The 24,145-nt window shown below is 54.9% G+C and overlaps 1 protein-coding gene across 3 annotated transcripts in view; it reads right to left on the bottom strand.

Annotated features, from left to right (window-relative positions):
* Positions 1 to 211: 211 nt before the first annotated feature.
* The window catches only part of NCKAP1L (NCK associated protein 1 like), a 79,551-nt gene continuing 55,617 nt past the window's right edge, over positions 212 to 24,145 (bottom strand). For all 3 annotated transcript variants that reach the window (XM_038752291.1, XM_038752294.1, XM_038752293.1), the window contains 14 exons: positions 11,458 to 11,571; positions 9,439 to 9,621; positions 9,202 to 9,268; positions 8,897 to 9,013; positions 7,918 to 8,058; positions 7,124 to 7,224; positions 6,528 to 6,653; positions 5,670 to 5,771; positions 4,092 to 4,212; positions 3,633 to 3,714; positions 3,397 to 3,514; positions 2,944 to 3,083; positions 2,320 to 2,454; positions 212 to 1,877 (listed from right to left, as the gene is read on the bottom strand). In XM_038752291.1, the coding sequence (XP_038608219.1) occupies positions 2,357 to 2,454; positions 2,944 to 3,083; positions 3,397 to 3,514; positions 3,633 to 3,714; positions 4,092 to 4,212; positions 5,670 to 5,771; positions 6,528 to 6,653; positions 7,124 to 7,224; positions 7,918 to 8,058; positions 8,897 to 9,013; positions 9,202 to 9,268; positions 9,439 to 9,621; positions 11,458 to 11,571 (1,510 nt within the window). In that variant the 3' untranslated portion in view covers positions 212 to 1,877; positions 2,320 to 2,356. The remainder of the gene's footprint in view (positions 1,878 to 2,319; positions 2,455 to 2,943; positions 3,084 to 3,396; positions 3,515 to 3,632; positions 3,715 to 4,091; positions 4,213 to 5,669; positions 5,772 to 6,527; positions 6,654 to 7,123; positions 7,225 to 7,917; positions 8,059 to 8,896; positions 9,014 to 9,201; positions 9,269 to 9,438; positions 9,622 to 11,457; positions 11,572 to 24,145) is intronic.

The following is a 24,145-nucleotide window of genomic DNA, read 5'->3' as shown; positions in this document are numbered from 1 at the left end:
CCGTGAGTCCCAAGTGGGACAACCTGTTAACCTTGTATCTCCGCCAGCGCCAGTGTTTGGCACACAGTAAGCGCTTAACAAATACCATTATTATTATTATTATTATTATTATTATTATTATTATCGCCCCGTCTCTCCAGGGGCAGGAGTGATGTTGCGGGTCCTCGAACCCCTGCAGGAGGGCGTCGGAACAAGACACAGTAACGACCGCTCTCTCTCTCGCTCCTTTATTGGTGACCAAGTGTCGGATATAGCGCAATGTCGGTGTGGAGGCTCAGACCGACTCATGCCTTCCTGCCCCGCCCGGGAGCGGGGTTGGGTGTGGGGTGCATGTGTGTATGTGTTTGTGTGTGTGCGTGAATCAGTGTTTATTACAGTAAGTAATAGCATCGTTCTGGTCCGCAGCAGCGCGTTTAGAAAACTATGGATTAAAGTCCAAACGGCACGGACTTGCCCTGTACAGAAGGGCTGGCTATTTACAAAGATTTGTCCTCTCGCTCCCCTCGCTAAGCTGCTTCCGCGACATAGCGGGGCAAGGGTCCCCATTTCTCTCCCGGACCCTTCCCTCCCAGGAACCCGCGCATCCTGGCCCCCAGCTCTCTCGTACTCCCGCAGAGAGCAAATTGCTACTGGGGATTGACCCCAGTGTCCGACGCTCGCTGGGCCCTTCCGAGAGATGCTGGGGGAAGGGAAGGGGCGTCACCGTTGGGGGAGGGGGCGAGGGGGCGACATCTCTAGGAGAGAAAGCGGGTGGGGTCCCCTCCAGGCCCTTCCCCCGCCTCCAGCAGAGCCCGGGAGGCGAGATTTGTGCTCCTCAAGAGTCCTACTTGCGCGCTTTGCTTGGAGGTTCTCAAAGCACATTACAGACATTAGTCGGATGGGGGCGGGTCCACCTCTCTGGGAGATGGGGGGCGGGGCGGGGCGGGGCGGACAGAGGGGAGGAGAGGGCGAGTTTTGGGAAAGGGGGTCCTTCTTGGCTGACGAACCCACTAAAGTGGCTTCTCCCATTCGTCCGACCACCCGGCTGTCAGGAAGGCCGTGACTCCAAAAACCATAACCACTTCAGTTGTTTTTTGCTTTCGGCTCCCAATAGCAGGCCGGGCCCGGGGTGTCTGAGGGAGGGGGGCGTCGGTGGGTGGGCCATCAGAGATCCGGATCCAGGCTCCCCCTGGACAAGGCGACGCTGCCCCTCCTTCTCCACCCCTACACCCGAGAACCTCCCCCCAACCGCCAGCGGCTTCTGCTTGTGGTCCCAGGCGCTCTGCTTATCCCGCCCCCCCGCAACCCCCCATCTCCTCGACCACCCGCTTCCCCTACTCCAGTCCCCTTCCAGCCTCCTCGGGGCCGGGAGAGACCGGGACCCTGGACCTGAACCAGCCAGCTGGGATCCGGGTTGGGGGGCGGGGCGACCCCCCGATACCTATTGCTCAGAAACAGCAGGTGCAGAGGACGGTGGGTGGGGGAGAGGCTGATCGCAGAAGGAAGGGCTTGATTCTCACCCCGCCCCGCCGATTCCCCGCCGGTCGCCTCCTCCCACTCCCGGCCCTGGACGGATTTGGGGAGATAGGAAGGGCGGGAAGTGAGAGGCAGGGGTCTGGACATAACGACTTTAGGGGCCCCAAAGTCGTAAATATCTCAGATTCCTAGAGATTAGAATCAGACCTGAATTAGGGAGGGGGTCATCCTGGGGACCCTCGATTAAATTCTACGGGCCAACTCCCTCCCTGTCCCCCACCCCTGATCTCTGACATTTGGTTTTGGGTTGGGGGGAGCAGCTCTGTGACTTCGGGGTTCCCTCCTTCCGACCCTCGGGGGTCCGATCCATGTGAGTGGTTCTGAGTTCGATGGTGTCAAAGATTTCCGACAAAACTGGGGACCTGGGAGGAGGGACCATGGAGTGAGCAAGGTGGAGGCCTCCAGGAATCATTATCTCACACACCCGCCCCAATTTCCCAGCAAGGAAATCATCCCCCATTTTCTCCGCTCTCCATTTGTCTTGCCTTTTCTTGGGGTCCACTCTGACCCAGAAATCTATTTCGGATGCTCCTGTCTTTCCCTGGTCACCATTGTTTTTCAGGTAGGGGGAAATATGGCAGGAGGGTTTTATTCTCCTTCCAAAGTGGACTTGTCTCTTTCTCCAATCCCAGTCTGCTCTAGTCCTTTCTGCTGTCTAACCTCCATCCCTCCTGCTGTAGTCCTCTTTCTCCATTCCACCACGTCCACAGCCTCGGAGAGCAGTCCGAATCTCCTTCTCTCCTCCCGGGCCCTCAGCCTCCCGCCTTCTCGCTCTCCCTTCCTCGCCTCCCCCTCCCCTCTAACCTGGGATAGGTCCTCCGGGGCCCGGAGGGGCTAGGGGCTAGTCCAGGTTGCCGTTCTGGTTATGCCCATCGTCGGGGGCTGCGGCCTCATCATCGCAGAGAGACAGCTCCTCGATGGAGGCCTGGTTGGTGATGCCTGTTAGTGGTGGGAGGCGGCAGGGGTCGAGGGGGGAACCGTCACTTCCGTGGTGCCCCCCTCCCGCCCTCCCTGACTGGGCCCTCTCACCTCTGAGGGTGACTCCCAGGCCAGCCTGCCCCCGGCTATCCTCTCCGGCCCCTCCCCTCCTGTCCATTTGTCGGTTAGGGCTGGTCCACTTCCCCCACCACTACTTGTGCAGCCCCCGCCTCCTGCAAGGCGGAAATCTGTCCGCTGAATGGACAGACTCTGCCGGCCATGTGGGCATCCTTCTGACCCTCTCCTCTCCTCGCACCTTAGGCCGAGGCTCCTCCATTCAGGGTCCGAGTCTGCTGTCAGTCCTGTCCTCTAACCGGGGCCCAACGGTTGGCTCAGGGTAGCGCCCCCGGAGCTCCGGACAGACTGGGGTGCTGAGCTCCCCACCCCCAACCCCCGGGCCGGAGGGGACCGAGAGGACAAGGAGATTCGAAGCCAGGCCCGGAGCCTCACCGCTGGCCGCCCGTTCCTTCCACTTCTGCTTATTCTCTTGGACGTAACGGCTCCAGGTGCTGCGGAAGCTGACAATGTCGGCGTTCACGTTCGTCTCGCCCTCGCCACGTTCGTCCAGAGACGGCTGGCGCCACTGCGGGCTGCGGGCGGGACCCCCGGGCGGTGAGACCCTAGCCCCACCTCGCCACTCCACTGCACGCTGGGCCGAGCTTATCCGGGACTCAGTTTCCCCTCCTTGGCCAGAGGAAGTTTCCACTGGACCAAGGCCTGGGGATGGAGCCGGGTCAGGTAGCTAGATGCGAGGAAGAGGCAGGACTGGAGAGGGACCGGGGGCAGGTGGACAGGTTAGGATAGCTGGGGTGGAGATGGGGGCATGGAGGGGAGATGGGTCTGCCTGCGTGGACTAGAGATGGGTCAGAGGTGATCGGGGAAATCTAAGTGATATGGGTTTACCCCTCGGATCTGGTCTGCGTCTTGGGCTTGGTGCTTTCATCCACCAGCGGCTGGACGCTCTTGTCGGCCACGTCGGTCAGCACGGAGAAAGTGGGCTCCACAATGAAGTCAATGAAGCCTGAGGGGTGGGTTATGTCGGGAGCGAGGCATGTGGGTGTGTCCTTGCCCACCTCCCGCCCCCTCCCGCCTCACCCCCGGCCCTATCCCCTCCTCCTTTCACTCCTCCGGACCCTCACCGATCTGGGACTGGGCCACGAGGGTGGACGTTCGGTCACACAGCGGCGAGAATGGAAGACCCAACTCCGCCTCCTTATCTCCCTGTCAGAGACGGAGGAATGAGGCGTTAGAATTAGGCAGGGGCTGGGGGCCGGGGGACGGGAGGAACTGGGCACTCGAGGGAAAGGGCAGAGGCCCGGGCACAGGGGGAGGGGGGAAGCATGTGCCCAGTCAGCACTCTGGAGCCAATCCTCATGCTGCAGCAGGAGGGATGCAGGTTAGACAGCAGGAAGCACTTCCCAAACGTTGGCAACAGGAGGACAAGGCTGGGGATCAAGGGAGCCGCTGGGCAGGGCTGCTCCCTTCTGGGTGTTTCTGAGGAGAGGGAAGAGGTAGGTGGGCGGGGGGGGGGGGAGGTCGAGGCTGGGGGACGGTGCGGATGAACCCCCCCCCCCCCCGCGCGCCCCTCGGGGGCGTACCTGGCGGAAGAATTCCTCCATTAGGGCCTTGGTCCAGCGGCTGTGGACATTCCACTGCTTGGTGGGGTGACTGATGTCAGCGGCGTGGAGCAGTAGGGACAGAGCCTTGGACTTGTCGATCCTGCAGCCGGCGGGCGAGAGGGCAGGAGGGCGAAGGGGAGGTGGCCGAGGCAGGGGACAGGCTGGGGTGAGGGAGGAGCCTACCGTCTCCGGAGCCCCCATACCACTCTCAGTGGATGCAGACACAGGCACAGAGACACAGATGGAGACACACAGGCAGCCAGAGAAAGAGACATACAGACATCCAGAGACAGACAGTGACAGACACACAGATAGACACACACAAACAGCCAGAGACAGACACAGTGACAGACACACAGATAGCCGGAGATACACAAACAGTCAGACAGACACACAGACAGCCAGTCAGGGATACAAAAACAGCCAGACACGCACACAGCCAGAGATAGAGACACAGTGACAAAGATATACAGGTAGCCAAAGAAAGAGATACACAAACAGCCAGAGGCAGAGATACAATGACATAGACAACCCCTTCCACAGATACAGACACACAGACAGCCATAGATAAACACACAGACAGCAATAGACACAGACAGTCCCTCTCACAGACACACAGACACAGATACACAGAAAGTCATAAACACATTCAGACAGGCATAAACACAGACACACAGACAGTCCTCTCACAGACACATAGACATGGACATACAGAAAGCCATAGACACAGATACACAGACACAGGTAGCCACCTCAGACAGTCACACCTACAGCCATAGAAACACAAGCAGCCTCTCTTACAGAGACAACTTAACTCTAACCCCCTACTCATCGCCCCAAGCTTTGGTGGTGGTTGTATTTTTTTATGGCATTTGCTAATCACTTATTATGTGCCAAGCACTGTACTAAGCACTGGTGTAGATATAAGCTAATAATAATAATAATAATGGCATTTATTAAGCACTTACTATGTGCAAAGCACTGTTCTAAGTGCTGGGGAGGTTACAAGGTGATCAGGTTGTCCCACAGGGGGCTCACAGTCTTAATCCCCATTTTCCAGATGAGGTAACTGAGGCCCAGAGAAGTTAAGTGACTTGCCCAAAGTCACACAGTTGACAATTGGCAGAGTGGGGATCTGGTTGGACACAGGAGTTGTGGTACTAATCCCCATTTTACAGATGAGGTACTGAGGCACAGAGACCTGACTTGCCCAAGGTCTCACGGAAGACAAGTGGCGGAGCCGGGATTAGAACCCACGTCTTTCTAACTCCTGGGCCCATGCTCTATGCACTAGGCCACGCTACTCCCTCCACCCAGTCCTTTGTCCCTCTCCCAGCCCCCTCCTCCCCCATCCCTGACTACTCCTTCCTCCATCTTCCTGCTCCTTCCCCCAGCCACTGGCTCTCTCCCCTCAGCCCACTGCTCCTCCTCTCCATCTCCCTGCTCCCCTATCCTCAGCCACTTTCTCCCTTCTCCTGCCTCCACTCCCCACTCCTCACCCAGAGCAGGGTCTCTGCCTGCCCCAGCCCATGGGTCTGCCCCCCGGCCCTGCCTCACCTCTCCAGCTGCTGCAGGGAAGTCTTCATGGACTTGACTTGCTGGAAGTGGCAGGACATGTCCGTGGACAGCACCATTTCTATGACCAGCGAGCGCAGCTCTCTGTCTCCACCAGAGAAAGACCCAGCTCAGCCCTACAGTCCCCTCCCCGGCCCTAAGTGCTCCCTGCCCCTCGGCTCCCCCCTGACAACCTCCTAGATAACTGGTTCAATACAGAATTCATCAAGGACAACAATACAGGATACACTTGCTGCTTCCTTTCCCTTGGATTTGCACCCTTTATTCACCTCCTCCCTCAGCCCCAGAGCATTCATGTCCATATCCATAATTTATTTATATTAGTGTACCTCTCCCCCTTTAGACTGTAAACAAACTGTGGGCTGGAAACGTACATACCAACTCTGTTATATTGTTCTCATCCAAGCGCATAGTACAATGCTTTGCACAAAGCAAGCGCTCAATAAATATGATTGATTGATCGATTTCTGGGTACTGGCATTTCCCTCTACTACCCTTTCCTCGGGGGCCAAGCCCTCTGACCAAGGTTCTGATCCTCCATCCTACCCTCTAATAAGGACCTCCTCTCCCATCAAGGGATGTAGGAGGACAAAGATCAGAGGTCAGAGATCAGAGGTTGTGGGAACCAGGTTCCAGTTGACCAAGGGCTAACCTTGAAGGGAGGAGAGGGATCTTGAGCTAGATAGAGAGGAGCAGGGATTCTCAGGCTGGATGGAGTGGGGTGGGGGTATTGAGCTAGATAGAGATGAGTGGAAAGGGTGCCAGGCTGGACAGAGGAGGGATTGGGGTTCTTGGGCTTGGCGTAGGAGGGGTGTGAGGGGTGGGGTAGAGGCTGCTCACGCGAATTCATCCTTGGCCAAGTTGGTAAAAATGTTCATCTCCTCATCCTGCATCAGGCGGAAGACGGAGCTGATGTGATGGTTCTCCAGCACCGAGCGATCATTGTACAGGATGGCACAGTCGGACCTGGACCAGGGTCTGGGCTCAGGGGGGACTGCCTGGTGGGGTCATGGCTCCCCACCCGGGCTTCCTGACCTCCATCCCTCCACTCCACTCCCTCTACCCTGGCCCCTCACCACCAGCCCATTCCCCTAGCCTCATCCTTGCTCCCAGCCTCAGGCCCAGAACTCACCTGCCTCCACCCCAGTCCCTTGTCCCCAGTCCCTGATCCCTCACCCCTCACTCCGAGACCCCTGCCCTCTCTCTGATTTCATCCCTGACCCCGCCCTCAGACCCCCACCCTGGCTTCCACCCCAACCCCCAAACAGCCCCCTCCCCTAGATCCTGGACATCCTCTGGTGCCAACACCCTGCCCCTGGACACCCTCCACCCCTGGCCCCAATCCCTGGATGCCCTCTGCCTCCGGCCCCGACCCCCGGCCCCTGACCCCAAGACCCTGGATACCCTCCACCCCAGGCCCCCCGCCTCTGTCTCACTTGGTCTGGATGTGGAAGCTGTTGGTGGTACCGGTGTGCTCATAGTCGTGGATGGCGGCTGCGAAGAGGATAGCGAGGACCTCTATCTCTGTCAGGCAGTGCTGGGGCCAAGAGGGAAATGTGCAGAGTTCAGGGTGGGGAACCCCAGAGACCCCAGGCAGGGCTGCCACCACAAGGCTGGTTCATCTCTGGCCTAATGAGGTTGAGCTGGCCCAGCCACTTCCCTCTCACTTGGGACTGAGACTCTGCCTTTAAAGCGCCCTCCCAGTGGCCCAGCTCCCCAGCCAGACACTCTGTGGCCCAATGGGAAGCTCCAAAGGCTGGGTGCACATGCAAATTGGATGCAAATTTGCCTTTATTTTTATGCTCAGGGGCTTTTGGTCAGAAATAGCTCTGTCACTTATCTGCTGTGTGACTTCGGGAAAGTCACTTAACTCCTCTATGCCTCAGGTACCTCACCTGTAAAACGGGGAGCAAGATTGAGCCCCATGAGGGACAGGGACTGTGTCCAACCCAATTTGCTTGTGTCCACCCCAGTGCTTAGTACAGTGCCTGGCAATAGTAAGTGCTTAAAAAATACTATTATTACTGTAATTATTTGGTGGAGGGCCTTGGGGGGACATTGTCCCTCCCCTAAATTCTGGGCTGGGTCCACTCGCCTCTCATCCCAGATGTGTCCCCCTTGCCTTTCCCCTGGCCCTGAAGTGTGCTCCTTTAGCCTCCTCTCCTCTAGCCCCAGGTGTGCCCCATAGATAGGCAAGCTCTTTCAGGTGCCTCAGATCCCTAGGCATTACCACCATGCCAGTCCGGAGCAGGAAGCAGTGGACGGTCTGCGTGACATCAGCTGCGTGGATCTGATTGTGGTAAGGATTTTTGTACTTTCCGTAGCCGGCCTCCAGGGCGTCCAGAAAAGTCATGAGGAACACAGTGGGGATCTGAGAATTGCAGTAGGAGGGATGGAAGTCAGACTGCAGGCAGCACAGCCAGAGTAAGGGAGAGGCAGGGAAATGGCCTCAGTGACCTTCAGTGATCCCTTATGGGCTGGGTCATTGCCTGCCAGTGCCAAGCCAAGCCCGATCCGGTTGGTACACTCAGGGAGATAGCCCTGGAAACCATTGGCCTATCCAGTGGTTCTAGACTGTGAGCCCGTTTCTAGACTGTGAGCCTATTTTGGGGTAGGGACCATCTCTATATGTTGCCAACTTGTACTTCCCAAGCGCTTAGTACAGTGCTCTGCACACAGTAAGTGCTCAATAAATACAACTGAATGAATGAATGAATGAATCCACACTGCAGCCTGCCAGAGGAGTGGACCAGGAGGCTTCCCTGCCTGTCCCCGCCCCCACCCTCCCAGACCGGCTCTCCAGTGCCCCAAATACAGGGAATGTAAAGGAACCGTTCCCATGGCAGCCATTTGCCTATTTTGGTGTTGTCATGGCGCCTGCCGCCGGGCACCTGGGTACAGCCAGGAAGGGACCAGCTGTGCCAAGGGCAGGACCAGAGGACTGGACCTGAATCTGCAGCAAGAAGGATGAAGGCTAGACTGTAGGAAGAAGCAATCAGGGGGGTGAGCTTCGTAAGTGGGGAAGGGAGTTGCTGTCTTGGCCCGGCACTGGTGGAGGGGCTGGTCGACCTGGACAAGGGGGTGGGGTGGCTGGGGTGGTTCAAGAGAGGATGTGGCACCTCCCCTGCAACCTCGCCAGGCTGGATGGTCTGGCGGGAGAGAGGCAGTGGGAGGTTGGGATAACCCCGGAGGAAGGCATGATGTCTGACCTTGAAGCGGCTGTTGAGGTTGTGGCGGGTAAACAGCTCGAAGACAACGGTCCGCAGGGCGTGGTCTTCAGACACACGGTTCAGGGAGAAGACGTCAAAGCACCACAGATCCAGGGTCTGCAAGGGTCCCGATGGGCTGCTGATACTGCCTGGCCCACCCCTTCCCCAGTCTAACCAGGACTCACCCCCAGTCCGGCCCCAGTCCCTCCCGGAGCTCAGTCCTGGCCCTGGCCCTGACCCAAACTGGCCCAGCCCCGGTTCCACCCCTAACCTGAGTCCAGCCTAGCCCTGGCCTCTCTCCTTACCTTCAAGCAGTTGATGACGGCCGAGGAGTAGCTGGGACCCACGGTGGTGTAGGTTCTTCGAAACATGCTGGGGACAAGTAGGTCATGAGCGGATTGGACCCAGAGCTCTCCTAGGGGCCTGTGGGAGGACTCTGGGGGCTCCAAGGGATGGGCGGAGGGCTGGAAGGGGGCTTGGGGAGCTCGGGCTGGGGAGGGGACTCGGGGGCCTGGGGACCAGTGTACAGGGAGTGGCCTCACCGCTCCACGAAGATGCCAGCCTGCACTGCGTGGACGATACTGCGGAACTTGGGCTTCTCTTCTGAGCGGCGGCCCTTGGCCCGGGTCTGCTGGGTGAAGGTGGAGGCCAGCCAGTCCCGCACCTCTGAGGGCACCGCGTCCGAGCGGATCTCCTGCAGTTCGTCCTCTGTGTCCAGGATTTGCCTGGGGCCGGGGGAGCCGCCGCAGACATTGACCTCTGATCCCTGCCCCACAGTCCCCAGCCTGCCCCAGGGATGACGTGGTACCGGGGTTTCTCATCTCTGTGCTCCTTCCCTGCTCCTATATCTGTGACCTTGTACAACTTGTACTTCCCAAGCGCTTAGTACAGTGCTCTGCACACAGTAAGTGCTCAATAAATACGATTGAATGAATGACCTCCCTCCTCTGTCTCTGCCCCTTTCTCCTCTGTTTCTGTCCACCCCTTCCTTCTCTGCCTCGGTTCCTCCCTCCCTCCTCTGCCTCTACCCTTCCTTCCTTCCTTTGTCTCTGCCCCTCCCTCCCCTGTCTCTATCCTTCCTCCTCTGTCTCTGCCCTTCCCTCAATCCATCATTATTTATTGAGTGCTTACTGTGTGCATCATCCATATTTATTGAACATTTACTACGTGCAGAGCACTATACTATGCCCTTGGGAGAGTACAGTGCAGCCCTTGGGAGACATATTCCCAAGGAGCTTACGGTCTAGAGAGGGAGACAGATATTAAGTGCTGTGGGTTTGGGGGTGGGGTGAATATCACATGCTTAATGCATACACATCCAAGTGCAAGGATAATGAAGAAGGGAGAGAGAGTAAGGGAGATGAGGCCTTAGTTGGGGAAAGCCTCTTGGAGGAGAAGTGATTTTAATAAGGCTTTGAAGGTGGGGAGAGTGGTGGTCTGTCGGATATCAATCAATGGTATTTATTAAGTGCTTATTGAGTGCAGATCACTGTATTAAGTGCTTGGCAGAATTGTATATGAGGTGGGAGGGAGTTGCAGGCCAGACGGAGGATGTGGGCAAGGAGTCAGCGGTGAGATAGACAAGATTGAGGTACAGTGAATAGACTGTTGCTAGAGGAGCCAAGTGTGTGGGCTGGACTGTAGTTGTAGTGAGGTAAGATGGGAGGGGAAAAGCTAATTGAGTGCTTTGAAACCAATGGTAAGAAGTTTATGTTTGATGCAGAAATGTAGGGGCAACCACTGGAGGCAGAGTCTTGAGGAGTGGGGAGATGTGGACTGAACTTTTTTTAGAAAAATAAGCTGGGCAGCAGAGTGAAATTTGACCTGGGGAGAGACAGGAGGCAGGGAAGTCAGCAAGGTGGCTGATAAAGTAATCCAAGTGGAATAGGATAAGTGCTTGGAACAGAATAGTAGCAGTTTGGGTGGAGAGGGAAAGGCAGATTTTAGCAATATTATGAAGGTAGAATCGACAGGATTTGGTGACATATTGAGTATGTGTGTTGAACGAGAGAGATGAGTTAAAGATAATGCCAAGGGCACTTGGTTGGCATAATAGGGAGTATAGTGGTATTGTCTACAGTGATGGGAAAGACAGGGAGAGGACAGGGTTTGGCTAGAAAGATGAGGAGTTCTGTCTTGAATATGTTAACTTTGAGATGTTGGTGGGACATCCAAACTGCAGTCCTCCCTCCCTGCCTCTCCCTCCCCATCTCTTCCCCTCCATCTCTCTTTTCTCAGAACAGTGCTTGACACATAGTAAGCGCTTAACAAATGCCATTATTATTATTATTATTATCTGTCCCTCCCCATCTCTTCCGCTCCATCTGTCCCTCACCATCTCCCCGTCTCCATCTCTCCCTGCTCTCTGTCTCTGACTCTCCATCTCTATCTCTTCCTCCTTTCCATCCCTCTCTCTGGGTCTGCATCTCTATTTCTCTCTGCCCCTGTCTCTCTTCAGGATTCAGTCTCTGCTCTATTCCTGCTCTCCCTCTCCAGCCCATTCCTCCCCACCCCGCATCCCTGCCCCAGTCAACACAGCAGCCCTGCAAGCCCTGGTCTACCTGGTCTCGTCGATGTAGACGGCCTCCAGCAGGGATGCTGTGTACTCGAGGTTCTTCTTCAGATCCTCGATGTTCACCTCACCGTTGTCTAGCTGCTTCACCATGAACCGCAGCCTGGGGGTCAGAGGTCAGGAGTCAGGGACAACACAGAGACATCATCTGCTCCCCTAACCGCTCCAGCTCTGATGGAGATGATAAGAATACCATAACTCCCAGGAAAGCATTCCCTGGGGCTTTGCATTAATAATCAATCAATTGTATTTATCAAGCTCATACTGTGTTCAGAACATTGCACTACATGCTTAGGAGAGTACAGTATAATAGAGTTGGTAGACACATCCACTACCCATAGTGATCTTGAAGTCTAGAGGGGGAGATGTACATTAATATAAATAAATAAATAAAATTGTAGATATGACAGTGTTATTATGTAAATTACAGATATATACATAATAGCAGTATTAATAGTTACAGTGATTATTAAGCACTTCTCTAAGCACTTTGCTGAACACTGATGTAGATACCAGAAAATCAGATGTGATCCAGCCCCTGTCTCACACAGGGCTTGCAATCTAAGTCCCCATTTTACAAAGGTGGACACTGAAATCCAGAGAGGTTAACTGACTTGCTTGAGGCCACAAATCAGGGCAAGGACCAAACTGGGACTAGAACCGGGTTTCCTGACTGCAGGCTCAATACCCCCACTAGGGAGGCCATGGACCAAACAGCCACAACCCCCGACATCCTTCCCGGGGGGTGATCCCAAGAGATGCCTCCTGGAGATAAAGGAGAGAGATGCTGGGGTAGAGTGCTCTTTCCCAGCCCTTTCCCCTTCTGCTCCCCCACCTTTCCAGGAGCCTAGAGAAAGCAGGGAGGGAGGAAAATCTCCAAAAATAGTAGGGAGCGGACAGCAGAACTCAAATTCAATTTTCTCCCTCTCCTGCAGGCTAATGGGGTTTGGATTCTGATATCTGCCAGTGAGGAGAGGGGCAGAGCAAAGATAAGAGAGAGAGGGGGAGGGGAAAGGAGTCAGAGGGTAAAGGCAGAGACCAGGGGCCCTGGGAGGGAGTACCAGGGACTGATGGGGTACTGATTATCACAGGAGGGGCAGGAGAGGGGCAAAGGGTCATGGGTGATGAGAGAGAGGGCCAGGGGTGCTGAAGGCTGGAGGGCAGGGGCAGGGGGCTCTGGAGAAAGAGGCAGGGGACTGGGGGGGCAGGAGGACCGGTAGGTGGACTCCAGGCCCAGAGAGATGCCCAAGGTGACCCTGTGAGTCAGAGGTAGCTCAGGGGAGACGGATGACTCAGGACCCCACTTTGGAGACCAAATTAGCCTCACCACTTTCCCAGAGGCTCCGGGGAGGCCGGAGCTGCCGGATTTCAGCTGGGTTCCCCCTCTGATTGGGAAGGGCAATCAATCAATCAATCAATCGTATTTATTGAGCGCTTACTGTGTGCAGAGCACTGTACTAAGCGCTTAGCACTGTACTACGGGCAGGGTCTGGTGTCCAACCAAGGGTCATTCTGCCCTTTCCCCTGCCTCTGTATGGGAGGTTCTTCTGATCTAGTTCCCCTAAGTCTTCAGGGAAAGCAACGCCAACATAACCCACCACACTCCAGCTCCCCTCCAGGCCTGAACACCGGGAAGTCCTCCCTGATGTCTATTCTCAATCCCGCCTGCTGGAATGAGCACCAGCTGTGTCTGCCTGGGAATGGGAGAGCTGCTGGACACGGGGACAGTGCTTCTAGGATCCGGTGGGCTCCCCACTACCCAGCTCTGACAATCCTCTTGGCCTCCAGGCATCTAACTACTACAGTGCTCTGCACACTGTAAACGTTCAATAAATACAATTGAATGAATGAATGAATCTGACCAAGCAGCAGGTTAGGTGGCGGTTAGACATCAGAAAGGACATCCCTTTAGGAGACACAGGTACAGGGAATGGAAGGGTTTTAGGGCATCTCTTCTCTTCTGCAGCTGCTCCCACCCTTTCCGCGACCCCTCCCATCATTCCAGCTCTTCCTCCTAGGGCCTCCTGTCTCCTCCTCCAGGCACCCTTCCCCCTCTCCCTGGGCTTCCATCCTGGGAAGGGAATTGATTTCTTTTTATCTCTTGAAGCCTCCGAGAGGAGTCAGAGGGCGGGAGGGGAATGGCCAGACGGGTGGAGAGTTGGCTGGTGATTAGTATAAATATTAACACCAGTTTTAATAAGGCTGATTACAGCGAGGATTAACGAGGAGAAGATGAATCACCCTCCTGCCCAGAGTCCCGCCGGGCTGCCGACGATCTCCCTCTCCAGCCCCAATTTTACATGGCCGGGGGAGGGAGGGGATTGAAGGGGGAGGGGACAACCGAAGGGGAAGCCAGTAGGGTGGGGGTGCAGAGATCAACCAGTGGCAGGGGCTGGAGCAGAGGATCTCCCCCAGAAAGGTCCCTCGGGTCACCCTTGGGAGGGCGAAACAGCTGCAGCAGGAAGCTTCAAGGGGAGAGAGCGGAAATAGTAATACTAATTATAACACTTAAGTGCTCACTATGTGCCCTACTCCACCCAGTGTCCCCCCACACTTTTGCTTGTGGTCCATCGCCCCTACCCCATTCCCACTGTCACAACTCTCCCTCCTCCTTTCAAACTTAATCAAAAACCCAACTCCTCCAGGAAGTCTCCCCACTTTTGCCACTCCCCTCCACACCCAGCTCTGGTGAGGAGCAGGGCACTGTTCTAAGCACTGGGGTGGATACAGGATAATCAGATGGGAGCAGTCCCCTGTCCCACATGGGGCTCACAGTCTAAGTTGAGGACACTAAGGCACAGAAAAGTTAAGTGCCCAAGGTCCAGAGTAGATCAGTAGTGGAGCCAGGATTGGAACCCAGGGCCTCTGATCCCAGGCCCAAGCTCTTTCCATTAGGCCACATGGGAAAGACTGGCACACAAGTCCTGGAGTTTGGGGGATCTTGAGGACCCCTGAATCCTGTGTCCCCTAAGAGACAAAATTAATCCAAGAACCTGTGACTCCTCTCTTACTGACTGAGGGTGAAACACCCCACAGGTTGGTTGTATCAGAGCAGCTAGGGAGTCAGTACCCCCACCTTATCCAACCCCCTGTCTCTCACCAGCCCAGCCCTACACTGGGAATGTTCTGCAGGGAAAGGGAACACCCTGCCCCCTCACTGTCCCACCATCCTAACCCTTGAGGCCGGAGATGTCCCTCCTCCAGTCTAGCCTCCAGCCCTCCAGCAGCATCACCAGGTACATCCCTCCGGTTCTGACCTCAGTGGAGCTGGAGCACAGAGGGTCTCCAGACCCCCTCAGGCTTCTCTTCTCACAGCTGAGCATCCCTGCTTCTCCGGCCTCTCCCCCGCCCCCCCCCGCCCCAGATTGCCTCGACCCTCTCCCCTGGATGGATGGAGTTGGGGGAGGGAATGACTGTTAGATTGTTTGCTCCTTGAAGGCAGGAAATGAATGTTTTACTCCCTATGTTTCCCTCCATGTGCTTAGTATTCATTCATTCAATCAATCGTATTTATTAAGCACTACTGTGTGCAGAGCACTGTACTAAACACTTGGGAAAGTACAGTACAACAATAAACAGTGACAATCCCTGCCCACACTGAGCTCACAGTCTAGAGGGAGTAGACAGACATCTATTCAAATAAATAAAATTACAGATATATACACAAGTGCTGTGGGGCGAGTGAGAGGGAGAACAAAGGGAGCAAGTCAGGTGACGAGAAGGGAGTGGGAGATGAGAACAAGTGGGGCTTAGTCTGGGAAGGCCTCTTGGAGGAGATGTGCCTTCAATAAGGCTTTGAAGGTGGGGAGAGTAATTGCTTGTCGGCCAGCACTGCACAATCAGCTGGCACTCAATTAATATCACTGATGGATCAAACAAGCATCACAAGAACCCAGTGCAGTCTGTGCAACACCTTGCTGCCTCCTGCCATCCTCCTGGACACCCTGGTTCCCAGGCCCCCAGGGAGAAAGACAGGGTGAAAGGCTGGAGAGACTCAGGAGGAGCTGAGTAGCTCAGCAGGTCTCAGAGGGAGGGAGGGGAGAAGTAGCATAGCCTAGTGGATAGAGCATGGGTCTAGGGGTCAAGAGGACTGAATTGTAATCCCAGCTCTGCCACTTGTCTGCTGTGTGACCTTGGGAAAATCACTTTACTTCTCTGTGCCTCAGTTGCCTCATCTGTAAAATGGGGATTGAGTGTGAGCCCTATGTGGGGCAGGGATTATGTCCAACCTGATTACTTTGTATCTACCCTAGCACTTGAAACAGTTCCTGGAACATAGGAAGTGCTTAACAAATATCACAAGAGAAAGAAAGAATAGAAAAAAGGGGAGGGAGGCCTGGGCTCCAGGGCCTCCTGAGGCCAGCAGCGACGTCAATCTTAACTGGGTTCTCTGCCTAGTTCAGCCACTGCCCGCTCTGACCCACCCAACACACATGGTGATGGACCTTAGAGCTGGACTCTGAGGCAGCCCCCAGCCAAGCCCTCCCTCTCTCAGTCCTCTGAATCCTCTACCTCAGCTTCCTCCAATGCCCTGCTCTCCCTTTCCCCAGCCCAGGCTCCCACCCCAGCCTGAACTAGGCAACCCACCCAGTGTCCCCCACACTTCCACCTGCGGTCCATTCCCCTTCACCATTCCCACTGCCTCCTCCAGGAAGGTTCCCCAAATTGGCCACACCGTCCACACCCAGCTCTGGTACAGAGCAATCTGGTCCCTCCATCCTCCATCTCTCACCAAGCACAGGAGTCTTTCCATGGAGTCTCTCGAGGGCAGGGATCATGTCTCCTCCTTCTGTCCACCAGTGATCACCACAGAGTGTGTGTCTGTGTGTGCGTGTGCACGTGTGCACGTTTGTGTCCATCCTATCACCCCCACCAGACTGGAAGCCCCTCAAGGCATGGTCTGTGACTCTCCTTTCCTGCCCTTCCCCCTGGTTCTAGTGCAGAGCTCAGTACAGTTTGGGGACTGACCAATCTACCAGTTGAGAACTCACTTCCTGGACAGACTGTCCACAGGGGACGATGGGGGGTGGGGTGGACAAGAGGAAGGGAGGAGGAGGAGGGAGGAGGCTCCGGAGTCTTTGGCTGCTTCTCCCGCCCTGTTTTCAACAGAATTCTCCTCCGACCCCTGGCACTCTGGGATGAGAAGGAGTCTCTGAGAGGGACAGCAGGCCTCTGTGTCCCCCTGTCTCCCCCGGACTTTGAGCGGTCTTCACCCACTCCACATTTCCTGCTGCACCCATGCTTCCAGGCCAGGGCCCATGAGCTCATCCCCAAGTTCCCAGCCGTTTATCTCGAGGCTCCCCCCTTCTTATGATAATTGTTAAGCACTTACTATGTGCCAGGCACTGTACTAAGCTCTGGGGTGGATACAAGATAATCAAGCTGGATACCATTCAGGCCCCACTTGGGGGTCACAGTTTCAATTCCCATTTTACAGAAGAGGTAAAAGAGGCACAGAGAATTGAGTGTCTTGCACAAGTTCACACAGCAGACAAGTGGTGGAGTCAAAGTTATAATCCAGGTCCTTTGTCTCCCAGGCCCCATGACCACTAGGCCATGCTGCTTCTCCCCACACTTCCTTCCTTTCTGCTCCTGGGATGACTATTCTCTGCAATGAGGGTGTTGCAGCCAACTCTGGGGAGCAAGTGAAGGGGCAGCACTCCACTGCCGTCGCCCCTCAAGAACATCACCTCCCTCTCCCTGGTCCAGCCTGCTCAGGAGTCAGAATCTCAAGGCTCTACCCCTCACCCACCCTTGGTCCCAACCTTTTTCCTCCTTTCCCCCCACCACACCTTGCTGCGGGTCCTCTAGGCTCTGGGCCCAACTAGCTACTCAGACACCCCGACCCCACTCTGGGGAAAGAGGGGAGAAGCAGGAAGACCAAGGGAGTCCAGAGAATTCTAGGAGGAGAGATTCCATGGCCCTCTAGGGAGGAGCAGTACTTGGCACATAGTAAGCGCTTAACAAATACCATTATTATTATTATTATTATTATTATTAGGGGCCAGTGGGGCCCAGAGTAGGAAGGTGGGGAAATCCTGGGTCCCCCTGAGAATCCTAGGGCCTTCCCCAAGGTCCAATAGGGACACCAAAAGCCTGGGGGGGAGAGAGGATGGGGAGCTGAGAGGGACAGGGCAAGGCTAAGGGAAGGAGAAATGTGGAGAGGAGGAGAAGGAGACGTGGGGAAAGAGATTAGATGGAAAGTTGGCGGGCAGTAGGAGGGATTTAATTCCCAGGTGTACAGAGGCAGAGGGTTATGTGTCTTGAAGTCCACCCTCCTCAAGTCTCCCCAGTCCCCCGAGGGGGGTCCAGTCTCCCCAGTCCCTCCGGGGGAAGAACAGTCTCTCCATTCCCCTGGCGGGGAGTCGGATGTCCCTAACACCCCGGGGGGTGGGGAGTCCAGTCTCCCAAACCCCTGAAGAGAAAGGGGGGATTCTGGTCTCCCTAATCCCTGTGGGGCGTGGGGGTCCGGTCTCCCCAACCCCCCAGGACGAAGGCCCTACCTGAGGACGGGGTTCTGCAGGTGACGCTGTTGAATTCTCACCAGCCCAGCCATGGGGGCCCGATTCGCAGGCCCCCCTGCCGGTCCCCCGCCCCGCAGGACGAGACCGGCCCCCTGCCCCCTGCCCACCCAGGCCAGGACCGGGAGAGCCGGGGCGGGGGCTCCGGGCCCGGGCGGATGGGGGCGCGGGCGGAGGGAGACGCCACCCGCAGCCGCTGAGGAATTGAGGACCCGGGGGAAAGTTTCTTGTTTTTACAAGCCCGAAGGAAAGAGTCAGTTCGAAGAATGGTCCCTCCGCGTGACAAAAATAGCTGCTCAGTCGCTTCCGGAGCCTGCACTTCTCCCCGGAGCTACCCCGCCCCTACCTCCTTTGCTCCCTACCCTGCCCCTTCCTTCCCTCTCCATAGTGTCCCCAAATCCTAACCTCTCCTTAAAAGTGACTCCCCCCCTCAATGCCCCCTACTCTGCCCCTCCCCAACGGTGATTCCACCCCCACAACAACTCTCCCCCCTCCCCGACTCCCCCCCCTCCAGTTCTCTGTGTAACGGAAATAATAATAACATTTAAGTGCATACTATGTTGTGAGTCCCAAGTGGGACATGGACTGTGTCCAACCTGATTGGCTTGTATCTACCCCAGCGCTTAGTACAGTGCCTGGCACATAGAACTTAACGAAAGCAGCATGGCTTAGTGGAAAGAGCACGGGCTTGGGAATCAGAGGACGTGAGTTCTAATCCCGGCTCCTCCACTTCTCTGCTGTGTGACCTTGGACAAGTCACTTAACTTCTCTGTGCCTCAGTTACCTCAACTGTAAAATGGGGATTTAGACTGTGATCCCCACGTGGAACAACCTGATTACCTTGTATCTACCCCAGCGTTTAGAACAGTGCTTGGCACATAGTAAGCGCTTAACACAAACCACAATAATGATTATTATTAATAATAATGTTAATATTAATAATTCTTATCATAATTATTATTATTAACAGCAGTTGGGGACAAGCTAGGACAGACAGTGGAGGAAGCAGAGTAGGTGGGGAGGAGAGGGAGGAAAGCAGGTAGGGCAGGTTGGGTAAACAGGGGAGGGAAGAAGTGGGGCAGGCTGGGGCAGACAGGAGTGGGAGGGGGTAAGTGGGGGCAGGGAGGGAAGCAGGGTAGGCGCAGTCTGGGGCAGGCTGGCTGTTTTCTGTCTCTCTGACTTGTTCCCTTTGCTCTTCCTCCCTCTCCCTGCCCCACAGCACTTACGTATACCTCTGTCATTTTATTTATTTATATTGACGTGTTTATTTGTATTGGTGTCTGCCCCCCTCCCCAGACTGTGAGCCCGTTCTGGGCAGGGATTGTCACTCTTTATTGTTATATTGTACCTTCGCAAGCGTTTAGTACAGTCATGGTGTAGTGAGTAGAGCATGGGCCTAGGAGTCAGGAGGTTATGGGTCCTAAGCCCGACTCCACCACTTGCCTGCTGTGTGACCTTGGGCAAGTCACTTCACTTCTCTGCGCTTGAGTAACCTAATCTGTAAAATGGGGATTGAGTCTGTGAGTCACACATGGGACAGGGACTGTGTACACACGGATTAAGCAAGTGAGTTGGAGAGGTGTGGGAATAAATTTAATTCATTCATTCATTCAATCGTATTTATTGAGCACTTACTGTGTGCAGAGCACTGTACTAAGCACTTGGAAAGTGCAATTTGGCAACAGAGACAATCCCTACCCAACAACGGGCTCACAGTCTAGAAGGGGGAGACAGACAACAAAACAAAACAAGTAGACAGGCATCAATAGCATCAAAATAGATAAACAGAATTATAGATATATACACATCATTAATAAAATAAATGCAATAATAAATATGTACAAATATACATAAGTGCTGTGGGGTGGGGAAGGGGTAGAGCAGAGGGAGGGAGTAGGGGTGAAGGGAAGGGGAGAAGGAGCGGAGGAAAAGGGGGGCTCAGTTTGGGAAGGCTGATTTGCTTGTATCTATCCCAGTGCTTAGTACAGTGCCTGGCACATAATAAATGCTTAATAAATGCCATTATTTTTATTACAGTGCTTTGTACACAGTAAGTGCTCAATAAATACTAGTGAATGAATGTTTGTTTCTGCCAGCCAGGGATGGGGGTGTGCCAACTGGGTTCTTGGGGAGTGCTGCAAGGCTGGGGCCATGGTGAGGGAGAGAGGGTATACCTTCAGTCCAAGGTTGAGGGCCATGAGGTACTCACCACCAGCAGCTGCAGGACACTAAGGGGAGAAGTTGGAGACAGTGGGGAAGGGGAGCATGGGCCGGGGGATTCTGGGGAGGCTGTCTTGGGGGCTCTGGGAGGAAGGGGACACTGAGACACAGTGTGGCTCAGTGAAAAGAGCACGGGCTTTGGAGTCAGAGGTCATGGATTCAAATCCCTGCTCTGCCAACTGTCAGCTGTGTGACTTTGGGAAAGTCACTTAACTTCCCTGTGCCTCAGTTACCTCATCTGTAAAATGGGGAAGACTGTGAGCCCCCCGTGGGACAACCTGATCATTTTGTAACCTCCCCAGTGCTTAGAACAGTGCTTTGCACATAGTAAGCACTTAATAAATGTCATCATTATTATTATTAAGGGGATGGAGCTGGGGCACTAGGGGTGGGGAGGCTTTAGAAGAAGACAGGAAGGTTCAGGGTAATAATTAATAATTACTGTATTTATTAAGTTCTTACTATGTGCCACACACTGTACTAAGCGCTGGAGAGGATACAAGCAAATAAGGTTGGACACAGTCCCTCTTCCACACGGGGCTCACAGTCTCAATCCCCATTTTACAGATGAGGTAACTGAGGTCCAGAGAAGTGAAATGACTTGCCCAAGGCCACAAAGCAGACTAGTGGCAGAGCCAGGCTTGGAACCTATGACCTTCGGGCTCCCAGGCCCATGTTCTATCCACTAGGCCAGGCTGCTTCCCTTAGCAGGGTAGCAGGATCAGGGACCTCGTGGGGTGAGCTACAGCCTGCCCCGTTCCTGGTTCAAAGCCATGGCTGGGCTAGTTGCAGGAGGGATATTTAGACAATGAGCCCCATGAGGGACAGGGGCTGTGTCTGATCTCATTAACTTGTACCTCCTCCAACTTTTAGAACAGTATTTGACACATAGTAAGTGCTTAACAAATACCATAGAAAAAAGAGCCGGGGAGGGGAGGAAAAGGAAAGAGATGAGGGGGTGGGGAAGAAGGGAAAAGAGAGGAGAGGAAATAAAAAGAGCAGAGGGGAGGGGAGGGAAAAAGGAAGAGAGGAAAGGAGATGGGTAGGGAGAGAGGGAACCTACCCCGGCTCTGCCACTTGTCTACTGTGTGATCTTGGGCAAATCACTTCATTTCTCTGTGCCTCAGTTACCTCATCTGAGGGGCTGAGTGTCAGCCCCACTTGGGACAGGGACTGTGTCCAACCCGATTTGCATGTAACCACTCGAGCGCTTGGTACAGCGCTTGGGCACATAGTAAGTACTTAACAAATACCATTATTATTCTTATGATCATCAGAATTTGGCCCCCTTTACCCCTGCCCCTCCCACCCCCCCTTCCAGCCTTTGGCTCCGGCTCCGGCACCGGCCCATCCGAGCCGCCGGCAGCTGGCGGGGCAGAGCGGCGGGGGCGGGAGGAGGCGAGGAGAGTTAAAAATATTTCACCAACTGGTGGCAGCCCCAGGGAAGCCAACATGCCAGGCTACGGGGTCCCGGAAACACCGCGTCCCCCGCCCTGCAATTCCCCAGCCCCCAGGCCTTAGCGCCCTAGGCCACGGTCCCACTGGAGCTGCGGAACATGGACTGTGTCCAACCTAGATGGCATGTATCTACCCCAGCGGTTAGTACAGTGCCTGGCACATAGTAAGTACTTAACAAGCTCCCAGACTGAACCCCCTTTTTCCTCTCCTCCTCTCCATCCCCCCGCCCTATCTCCTTCCCCTCCTCACAGCGCTTGTATATACTTGTACAGATTTATTACTCTATTTATTTTACTTGTACGTATTTACTATTCTATTTATTTTGATGTAAATGATGTGCATATAGTTATAATTCGATTTGTTCTGACGATTTTGACACCTGTCTATATGTTTTGTTTTGCTGCCTATCTCCCCCTTCTAGACTGTGAGCCCGTTGTTGAGTAGGAACCATCTCTATATGTTGCCGACTGTACTTCCCAAGCGCTTAGTACAGTGCTCTGCACACAGTAAACGCTCAATAAATATGATTGAATGAATGAATGAACAAAGCACTTAGAGAAGCGGCGTGGTTTAGTGGAAAGAGCACGGGCTTGGGAGTCAGAGGTCGTGGGTCCTAATCCAGGCTCCACCACTCGTCAACTGGGTGACTTTGTGTAAGTCACTTAACTTCTCTGCGCCTCAGTTCCCTCATCTGTAAAATGGGGATTAAGGCTGTGAGCCCCACGTGGGACAACCTGATAACCTTGTATCTACCCCAGCGCTTAGAAGAGCTGGCACATAGTGCTTAACAAATACCATTATTATTATACTATTATTATTATTATCACGGGCTCCTCCCAAGGCACTCCCAGTCTCCCCCCAAACCTTTCCTTCCTCCCTCCATCCAGGGTCTCTGCCGATTTCAGGGGGCAGCAAAGCTGAAGGGGAATTGGGGGAGCGGGAAGGGTCAGGATCTCCCGGTGCCAGAGTTGACTGGCTTTGATGGTGAAGGGGTGGTCCTGTGATAACTGCTCTCCCTCTCCACCCTTCCCAGATGTTGTCCATCCCAGCTGCCAAGCCTCTGGGGTCGGCAAGGGTCGTCAAGGCTGGTCAAGGCCGGGAGCCCAAGGGTGTCGCTGGGCAGCTTAGGGTAAGAGGAAGGGGCGTCTCTGGGCGCAGCACCAGGAGGTGGCCCGAGACCCCGACGTTGGGCCATAGCCCCACCGAAACCCAGAACTCGAAGGGAAACTGAGGCCCGCAGTGAGGCAGGGAGAGCCCAGACCCATAGGAAAGATGGTGCCCCACGGTGGGAGGGAGGCTCAGAGCTGGGAGAAATTGGGGCTGTAGGGCAGGGAGAGAAGGCTGGGTGGGAGTTCTGGGGGGGCAGGAGATGTTTCCCAGGGGAATTCTAGGAGGGAGACGATTCTCCTTCCTTCTTTTTCTCTTCCCTTCTGGAGTTATGTTCCACGTGCCCCAAAATTATGGAACCCAAGACTACCCAGCTCCAGCTCCAGGGTTAAGCAGAGGGAAGGTTGTTCGGCAGAAGCTCTTTTTTGTAGCGGGGATAGCGAGGAGGAGAGGGCGCTTAGTACAGTACTCTGCACACAGTAAGCGCTCAATAAATACGATTGAATAAATGAGAGGGAGGGGGAGAGAGAGAGAAAGGGAGAGGGAGAGGGAAAGGGAGCAGGGAGAAAAAGAGAAAGCGAGAGCAGAGACAGGGAGATTGAGAGGGAGAGACAGGAGCAGAGACAGGGAGGGCTATGGAAAGGAAGTAGAGAGAGAAAAAGAGAGAGCTAGCGAGAGACAAAGACAGGAACGAAGAGTCAAAGAGGAAGAGAAGAGGTAAAACAGGAGGGAGGCAGGGGGAGGAGGAGAAATGGTGGGAGGTGGGTAAGAGGAAGGGGGAGACGTGGAGCAGGACAGAAAGGTAGGGAAAGGGGGAGGGGAGGGAGCAGGAGGGGGGGAAGGGAAATAGGAGAGGGGAAAGGAGAAAGGGAGAGGCTCCAGAAAGAGAGAGAGAGAGACAATAGCTACATATCAACTCCGGGAAACCATGACAACGCCCAGCATCCCTCCGGGGACCAAGGCGGCCGTGGCCCTGGACCGTGGGAGGGGGGACATTGCCGTTTGCCGGAGAGAGGAAAATGAGGGGCACTGGGGTCCGCCCTACGGCAGGGTTGGTTCACAATGGTTTATGTGGAGTAGGATGGGGCAAGATAAGGAGGCACAGAGAGGTCAGGCAACACGCTTAGGATCACACAGCACCGCGAGGAGGGGCTGGAAACCGACCTCTCAGGTCCTGTGGGAGGGACTTAAAGAGGTCATTTTCTTCATCACCCTGCCTCTCCCTTTCTCTCTCGCTCCCCCTTCTCTGAGGAGGTGGCGTAGATTCCCTTTGCTGTCCAGCCTTGCACTATGTGTCAAGCACTGGGCTAGGCTTTGGAGTAGATACAGTACAGTCAGGTCAGACACAGACACAGAAGCAGCATGGTCTAG

The sequence above is a fragment of the Tachyglossus aculeatus genome, chromosome 10 (assembly GCF_015852505.1).
Source record: "Tachyglossus aculeatus isolate mTacAcu1 chromosome 10, mTacAcu1.pri, whole genome shotgun sequence".
Taxonomy (NCBI): domain Eukaryota; kingdom Metazoa; phylum Chordata; class Mammalia; order Monotremata; family Tachyglossidae; genus Tachyglossus; species Tachyglossus aculeatus.
Note: the sequence above shows the minus strand (reverse complement) of the source record. Positions and strands in the feature narration are given on the sequence as shown.